The sequence below is a fragment of the Elephantulus edwardii genome, unplaced genomic scaffold (assembly GCF_000299155.1).
Source record: "Elephantulus edwardii isolate Elephantulus edwardi_28Jun2011 unplaced genomic scaffold, EleEdw1.0 scaffold00122, whole genome shotgun sequence".
Taxonomy (NCBI): Eukaryota; Metazoa; Chordata; class Mammalia; order Macroscelidea; family Macroscelididae; genus Elephantulus; species Elephantulus edwardii.
Genome location: NW_006399872.1, coordinates 2817929 through 2827488, shown reverse-complemented (window position 1 = coordinate 2827488; position 9560 = coordinate 2817929). Strand labels below are relative to the sequence as shown.

Below are 9560 nucleotides of genomic sequence, written 5' to 3'. Positions count from 1 at the left end.
AACTAGCGTGGAAGGAGGAATGGCGTCCACTTCCATAATAGCTTGCCTCCGGAAACCCTATGAACCTGGAGAGAGGATGAAAGGCACCCAAGCGTCAAGGACTCTCCTTCATAGTGTCGCTATGAGTCGCCTGCGACTCGACGGCACTTAACAACAACAACAACATCATGATACTACCTATTGGCCTAGTGATGAGGATCTTTGTTTTCTTGATGTTAAAATGCAATCCGTATCGGACACTGCAGTGTTTTACATTCTGCAACAAGTGCTTTAAATCCTTCTCAGATTCACAGGGTGTTGACGAGTCTTTCTCCAATCCTGATGCCACATTCTTCTTTATAAAGCACAGCTTTCTGAATGAGCTGTTCCACCTGTAGATTGAAAAGGTGTGGAAAACATATATATTCCTCCCTGATGCACTCAGTTTCTTGATTTTTAAACATGCAGTGTTCCCTTGCTCTGCTCAGACAACAGCCTCCTAGTCTAGGTATAGGTTTTGCATGAATACAGTAAAGGGTTCTGAGATTTCTATTATTCTAAATGTAATATCAGCAGTCAAAACAAGGCCAGGGATTGACTATGGAATAGATGGATTGATCAATTTCCCTTGTGCAAGTAAAAAGCCAAAATTGAGGAAAATTAAAGCACGTCCGATAAAACCAAAATATGACATTGAATTTTTTCCACCTGAATGTAAAAACCATCCCAAAAATATTTGATGGCTTAGACATTAATGACCAACTGCCAAATAAGTTGATGGATGAAATAAAAAATATTATCCAACAATTCAATTTGTCTTTGATTATTAACAAAAATTTTGAAGGAAAGGATTTTTTAAAAGGAATATATGATTACACATTATTTATATGACAACCATCCAGAATAAAAGGTGCATAGCAAATTGGACTGGGAGATGGATTATATGGAGTAAATTAGGCTAAATTATGCAACAATTAATGAATATTTTTAATAATTAATACTTTTTTAATAATTAATGACTTTTTTACAGACTGTATAGGAAAAAAGAAAGAACACAACCCTGACACACATATACCTTACATGATATTATTCAGTGGTAAATAATGATATAAGAGAAAGTTCTTATAACTGATTGCATTAAATTATAATCACACTGTTACAAATAAAAATGCATGTGAAAGATTGAATGAGGTTGTAGTTAGCAATGTAATAAAATAAAATATATATGAATATAAAGTTATTATGATTTTTGACCTCTCATTCAAATAAATGCCAGGACAGGGATAGAAACAGACAACAGAGTTGTTTCCTTAACAATACAGGAGAAATATGCTCTTAAGATTACTATGTCTCTGTGCAAAATGGCACCTGAGTTAAAAATTGAAAAACTGTCCATAGAAGATTTAAGATTTCTAAAAATTTAAGTTTATATTCTCTAGCACATGCCCCAAAAGAGTTTTTCTATATTTAAATTTATTTAAAATTATTACTATTTGGTCTAAATCCTGTAATTAAAATTATTAGCACTTGATCTCTAACTCAATTTCTACAAAGCCTCCTCTGAATCCTTCATCAGAACATCCTCCCACAGGTACAGCACTACCTATATAGGCTGACATGAATGCCTATGTATCTTTAGTACATCAGATTTTTAAAAAAAAATAATATTTTTATTGCTATGCATGTAATTATTCATACACATTGCATTGCATTTCATTCATGTACATTATGGGTTTCATGTGTGTTTCACATTTTCCTTCATTGACATTTTGTTTCATACCTTTGGACTATGTCCACCATTACCCCATCTTTCCACGTCCTCAGTGGATCTTTCTTATTTCCTTTATCCTCTCCTCCTTCCACTCAACAAATTGTGTGACCCTGTGATTTCTCCCCTACTCATCCTCACCCCTCTCTGTTCCCACCTTGCCCCCCCGTGGACCTCCATACATGTTTTACTAGTTATCCTTCTATATTTACATTAATGGCCTTATGCTGTATTTATCTTTATAGACTGTGAGCTTCTTTTATGAACAAACATTGTAGTTAATATAAGACTTGTCCTACCTTCTACACTCTATCATAAATACACACATTATCTCTTTTATTCATCAACCAACCATTTGAGATAGTACTTTTTAATTCATTTTGTAAATAAAGATACTAAGGCAAATAGCACAGTTTAATAATGTGTTCAAGTCCACACAGCTAATAATTAATAGAGTTTTAGCCCAAAGTCCATAACAACGACTGTTTCATCCTGACTCTTAGTACAGATAGAAATTTTCTCTCATTCATCGCTGTCATTCCCACTGTGCGAGCACTGGCCTGGCACAGGGCATTCCTCAGTCAATCCTGACTAGTATTAACTAGAGCAGAACGACCGAGAACAGTGAGCCCCTCTACTATGACTGATTGTGCTTCTGACTACTCTGCTGTGAGGAAAGGAAGAGTGCTAGGACAGGCGTTTTGTCTCTGGTATTAGCTTTCTCTACCCTGCTTTATTTGTCCTGTCTCTTCCTTCTCTTACCTAACTCCGACAGACTGAAAAGTTGGAGCTTTGTGCAGTCTTTAAGAAAACATAACTCTATGGGACTTATGTGGATTTGAAGATGAAGAAACTTTGAAAAAACTGAAAAGAGAGAGAATAAAATTTATTTGCAGGGAAATGTCTAACTTAATTAAATCAAGATATCTGAAATTAGCATGTTGCAAATAATGTTAGGTTTTGTATATGGGATCAGAACTCTTTGCTTTCTAATATTTCTTGATGTAAGAATAAACAAGGAGTCTTTGTTGACAGTAGAGAGTTTCACTGCTAACACAAATGCCAAACCTCTCTGGTGGTTTGAATCCACCGGTGCATTCTTGAAAGGAAGATGGACAATTTGCTCCCATGCTATTTACAACCTCTGAAGCTCAGTTGAAGGTCAACTACAAGCCAGTTCTGACTAGACAATAATCAGTTTGAGTTTTGTTTGTTTCTTTGCTTGTTTTCAAGAATAAGCTGATAGGTGTGGCTAAAAGACAGCAGGCCACATGTTTAGAATTGAAAGCTACTTGAGCAAATACAGTCACTACACACTGTACACACTTGTGCAATTCAGAAGGGAGGAAGTCCACAAGAATTCACCAGTCTCCTGAGCTACACAGAAGACAAAAACAAAATGAACACGAGCAACACAGCAGGAAAAGTAAGCAGTAAAAAATTTACTTTTAAAATATATTTGCATAAATATCCTAAACAAAAGAAAATAAAATGCAAGGAATTATTTAAAGTCAAACCTGAATTAGATACAATAAAGCCTGTCATAGAATATATGCTACGTATTTTTCTATTGACTTAAGATGGAAATTGTTTATCCTTGTGTATCTGTGGCAGGAAAGTATTGCTTCTGTTTTATTCCAATATTTCCTTCCTATTTTGAATAAATAATAAGAGTTACAGTGATACTTTATTCCAAGATAGTAACAACAGTTTATAGATCTAACATTATAAATCTCAGGAGAATCTCCTCTCAAACAACTTTTGGCCCCTTGAAAACTGGTCTTGAGGACCAGTTATGAGTTGGTTCCAATTAGACAACAATAAGTGGAGTTGAGACTATAAAAAGTGTGTTTAATCAAGAAATTCTATTTCCCTTAAGAAACCATAATTTAAATGTATTATTTTTTACAATTATATACTTTCTATTTACATAGGAAATTTACATCTGACAAATGTTTTATGAGAAAATTTTATTCTGAGGACTTCAACTACCTTTGAACTTTAAAACATTTTGCCAGAAGAATATTGATCATAAACACCAATATTTTCAAAACTAAACAAAAGCATTAATCAGCCAATAAGTTTTCACTATAAGAAGTATGTTATTGCTCAATTCAGAACATTTTCACAACAAGCTTACAAAGCAGTATCTTTACCATATAAACATCAACATTTATTACTCCTGGTATAATTTTTATCTCTTTTAGCCCAACAGAGAAAGATAGCTATTTCCAGGTTTTCCATAGATTCACATTTAATGGTTCAATGTGTACACAGGTGCAGGGAATGTATGTGATATAATTGCAAAAGCCTGTATAACTGATCTCAGCACATTCATTGTGTCAGGAATGGGTCAGATAATATCTTCATAGGAAAACACAATTTAAAAAACATTCTTAAAAAAATTCTAAGCTTTATTCAAAAGTCCTCAGTGACATCACAAGCATATGTCAGTAAGAGACTTAAGAAAACACATGAGTGGCTAGTTGAAAGGGGTTTTTTAATCCAAGTGTCTTTATTTTCTCTGATTAGTGATCAGCACTTAAAATTTAATTTTATATCCTAAAAGGAAACCAGTGTGAAAAAGGAAAAGTTAAACATGACAATACTCAGCTTAAAAGGTTTAATAGCTGCCATAAAGCAAAAGAGAAAGTGGGCTGTTTTAATGGACAAAATAAATGGCGAAACAATCAATCCTTCTTGCTCAGATGTCCTATTGGAATCTATTAGCTTTTTTATTAATGCTTCAGATATGTTTAACCTTTCTGCATTTTATTTTTCTCAAATGTTACAGAAGTATTTCTAAGAATATTTAATTCATAAAAATATAGTGAGTTCTGCTGGCATAATATGTAGGGAATTGTACTAAAAGGTCACACTTCTCTGGAAGTTAAAATCCATGAGCAATCACATGAAAGAAAGATGAGAAATTTTCTTCCCTATATTTTACAGCCTCAAATACCCAATGAAGGATCAGCTATATGTCAGTTCTGACTCTACTTAATGAATGAATTATAAAAGTGGATATTTTTAAAATTAAATTCTGTAAAGCACTTAGAATAGTGCCTAGTACATAGAAGAATCAATAATTTTAGTCAACATTATATTAATGTTGTTTTTACTCTTTTGTTAAGGTATTTGGACTTGTGAGGTGTGTGAAGATAGCCCAGGACAGGTCACAATTCGCATGATATACAATACTAGTTGTCATCTAGTTGATTCCATAATAAGTCCATGTGTGTCAAAACAGAGCTGTGGAACATAGGATCTTTTTTTAGTATACTGTTCTATTTACAAAATTCACACACACTGTTTTTCACAGAGACCTTTCCATTTCCTTCACCCTTCCCATCCAATCATCAAATTATGTGACCTTAAGATTAATACCCTCCCTCTCCATCCTCAGGCGTCTACTCCCCCCTCCCCCTTGGATCCACATACTCATTCTACAATAATGATCTTATATAATATTTGTCCTTATGGGACTGAGTTAGTTCACTTACCATAATGTTCTCCAGTCCCTCCCAAGTCAGGTAGTCATTTACAAAATCACTGCTCCTGCATGCTGCGTGGTATTCCATCATATGAATAATGTACCATAATTTCTCAATCCTTTCGACTGTGGTTGGACTTTTGGGCTGTTTCCATGTTCTTGCAATGATGAATTGCGCTACTACAAACATTGATGTACAAGTCTCCATTTGTGTCTCAGTTCTCATTTTCTTGGGGTATATTCCAAGCAGTGGAATAGCTGAGTCACATGGAATTTCTATGTTCAGCTTTCTGAGGAAATGTCAAACTTCCTCCCAGAGTGGTTATACCTTTTTCAATCCCACCAACAATGTATAAGAGTTCCTATCTCACCACATCCCCTCCAACTTTTATTACTTGATGTCCTGTTAAATTTTGCCACTGCTGGTGGGGTGAAATGGTATCTCACTGTGGTTTTGATTTGCATCTCTCTTATTGTCAGGGATTTGGAGCATTTCTTAATGTGTCTGTTGACCATTTGAATATCCTCCTCTGTGAAAATTCTTTCCATATCTTTTGCCCATTTTGTAATTGTGTTATCAGTATTTTTCTTGTGGAGGCCCTGCAGGATTCTGTAAACTTTTGATATGAGATCCTTGTCTGAAATGGTACTGCCAAATGCTTTTTCCCAGTCAGTAGGTTTCTTTTCACCCTGTTGGAAAATGTTTTTGATGTGCATAGAGATTTAATCTTTAGAAGGTTCCATTCATCAATTTTATCCTTACCAGACTGAGCTTTCGGGCTGGTTTTGGCAGTCTGTTTATACCACAGACTAGGCCATCTAAGCTTGATATCTTGGTTTGTCTCTGATGAACTTTATGGCTTTGGGCTTTACTCCCAGTTCTCTGATCAACCTTGAATTGGTAGCAGTCCATTTTTGACAGCACCATTTGTTGAAGAGGTTGTCATTTCCCCATTTGGTAGGTTTTATTTCCTCGTTGAATATCAGTTGACCATAGATAACTGAATTAATTTCTAGGTTCTCAATTATGTTCCATTGGTCTATGTGCTTGGCATTGTACCAGTTCCATGCTGTTTTGTTTACTATCACTGTGTAGTAGATTTTGAAGTCAGGAAGTGTTATCTCTCCCACTTCACTTTTGTTTCTCTGTATTTTGCTTATTCGAGGTCTCTTTCCTCTCCAAATAAATTTTATAATTTCCCTTTCAATTTCTTTGAAAAGTGAATTTTTTTTTATTTTATTATTTTTGTGTGCGTGTACCGTCAAATCAGATCTGACTGGTACAGGAGGAGATTGTCCCTCCTTACCCGGCAGAGCATCTGGTGGATTCGAACTGTGAAAAGTGAATTTGGTATCTGGATTGGAATTTTGTTGAACATGTAGATTGCTCTTAGTAAGTTTGTCATTTTCACAATATTGAGTCTTCCTATCCATGAATGTTAGAAGCAAGAGTGACATCCACTTCCTAAATAACATTCCTCCAGAAACTCTATGAACTTTGATAAATGTCTATGCTTGCAAAGGGGCTAAGGCCTTTTGTTCATGGGATTGCTATGCATCATGCTCGACTCGAAGGCAATCGGGCACAACAACAACAACATCCATGAATAGGACACATTTTTCTCTTTAGGACTTTTATTGTGTCTTGCAGAAATGTACTGTAGTTATCTTTGTATAGGTCCTTTGTATTCCTAATTAGATCACTTTGAACTATCACAATTTATGGTTGGTGATTGTAAATGGTATTGCTTTCTTCACTTCCTTCCTGAGTTCTCTTAGTTACTGTAGGTGAATCTTACTGATTTTTGGATATTGTTCTTAAATCCTGCCACTCTAGTAAACATTATCTACTAGAGCTAACAGTTTTCTTTGTTGAATCTTTGGGTTTTTCTTTGCATGCTGATACCATCTGCATGTAGCAATAGTTAAACCATACTTTTGCCTTTTATTTCTTTTTCTTGTCATACCACCCTAGCAAGCACTTCTCTTTTTTTATTTTATTTTATTAATTTTAATGAACATTTACAGATATTTTGGATTTCCATTCATTCATTGTTGTACTTTTCTCCCTGCCCAGCCCTCCCCCGAGCCCTCCCGCCAGTTCACGTCTCTTTGAAAAGTAAAAGAAAAATTCTTTCTTCAGTATACAGTGCCCCCACACCCCTCCCCCCGAGTACACTCGACTGTTTTTGTTGTTGTTATGTACCGTCGAGTCGCTTACGACTCATAGCGACCCTATGTACAACAGCCCTAAACTCTGCTCTGTCCTGTGCCAATTGCACTGTATCTGACACTCCCATCCCGATTATCTCAGTCACTGAATCAATCCACCTCATAGATGGCCTTCCCCTCCTGCACTGTCCCTCCACACTCCCAAGCATGATGTTAATAGATCTTCCATCAATCCTGAGGCCACGGTTCTCCTCATAGAGCCTAGCCTCCTGGATAATCTGCTCTGCAAACAGGTTGAAAAGGTATGGAGACAGGACACATCCCTGGCATACACCCTTCCCAATTTTGAACCATGCAGTGTTACCCTGCTCTGTTCTGACAATTGCTTCTTGTTCCAAGTATAGGTTCCTCATTAGTACGATCAAGTGTTCTTGGATTCCCATTCTTCTGAGTCAGCCACAATTTGTTATGATCCACACAGTCAAACGCCTTTGCATAATCAATGAAACACAGATAGACATTCTTCTAGTATTCCATGCTTTCAGCCAAGATCCATCTAACATTAGCTACAATATCCCTGTCACTATGACCATTTCTAAATCCAGCCTGGACTTCTGGCAATTCTCTGCTGATGTGCTGTTCCAGTCGTTTTCGGATAATCTTCAGTAGAATCTTGCTTGCATGTGAAATCGATGACACTGTTCTGTAGTTTCCACACTCTGTTGGGTCACCCTTCTTTGGAATCGGAATAAATATAGATCTCTTCCAGTCAGTTGGCCAAGTGGTTGTTCTCCAGATTTCTTGGCACAACTTGGTGAGCACATCCAGGGCAGCATCTGTTAGCTGAAATACGTCAATTGGTATACCATCTATTCCTGGGGCCTTATTTTTTGCGATTTCCTTCAAAGCAGCTTGAACTTCTTCCTTCATCACCATAGGCTCTTGCTCATATGTTATTTCATTAAATTCTTCTGTATCTATCAATTCCTTTTGATACAGTGACTCAGTATATTCCTTCCATCTTCTTTATCAAATGTTTTTTCCCAGTCTGTGGCTTCCCTTTTTACACTTGGATTTTTTTGATGTGCATAAGAATTTGATTCTTGGGAGATCCCATTCATCTATTTATTTTCTCCTGTTAAAAGTTTTTCAAGATGCTTGAAAGACTGATCATACTGTGGATTAGGGCTTTTAGAGTTCATCCAAGCTTTTCTCTGATTACGTTTTTAGATCCTTAATCCACTTTGAGTTGGGTTTTGTGTGTGGTGGGAGATGAGGGTCTTGCTTGAGTTTTCAACAGATGGTTTTCCAATTTTGCCAACACCATCTGTTAAAGAGACTTTCATTTCCCCACTTAAATGATTTGGTCTCCTTTTCAAAACTTGGTTTAGCATAGGTAGATGAGCTGATTTCTGGGTTCTCAACTCTGTTGCATTGTCACTGTACTAGTACCACACTGTCTTAACCACAACAGCTGTGTTGTAGGATTTGATATCAGGAAGTGAGAAGTCTTTCAAGAGTGCTTTATTTATTCAAAGTCTCTCACGATTGCAGATGAAATTGGAAATTGCCTTTTCCATCTCATTGAAGAATAGAATTGATATTTGTATTGGGATTGCTTTAAACTTGTAGATTGCCTTTGGCAGAATCATCATTTTCACAATATTGAGTCTTTCTATCCATAAGCATGGTATATTCTTTCATTTCTCCAGGTCTCTTTTTGTTTCTTGTAGTATTCTGTAATTCTCTTTTAAAAAAGAAAGAATAGGTCTTTTGTGTTTCTACTTAAATTTGTTCAAAAGTATTTAATCTTGTGGTTAGTTACTGTGATAAACATTGTTTTTCTTATCTCTATTTCTGTATTCTCTTTGTCACTGTAGAGAAATCTAATTGATTTTTTTTTATTTTGTACCTTGTCACTTTGCTGAATTGGTTGACTCTGTCCAGTAGTTTTTTTCACTGAGTCTTTAGGGTTTTCTAAATATACTTTCTTATCATCTACATATAGAAATAATTTTACATCCTCCAAGCCAATTTGGATACCTCTTCTTTACTTCTCTTGTCTTATTGCTATTGCTAAGATGTCCAATACAATATTGAATGTTGTTGTTGTTATGTGCCGTCGAGTCGTTTGCGACTCATAGCGAC

At 35.8% G+C, this 9560-nt stretch overlaps 1 protein-coding gene and 1 pseudogene across 1 annotated transcript in view; both read left to right on the top strand.

Annotated features, from left to right (window-relative positions):
- Positions 1 to 3043, top strand: part of LOC102852402 — a 30379-nt pseudogene extending 27336 nt beyond the window's left edge.
- A 103-nt stretch (positions 3044 to 3146) lies between these two features.
- The window catches only part of LOC102851991 (alcohol dehydrogenase E chain-like), a 23255-nt gene continuing 16841 nt past the window's right edge, over positions 3147 to 9560 (top strand). Inside the window, exon 1 of the mRNA XM_006893106.1 lies at positions 3147 to 3173. Coding sequence (XP_006893168.1) covers positions 3147 to 3173 — 27 coding nt within the window. The remainder of the gene's footprint in view (positions 3174 to 9560) is intronic.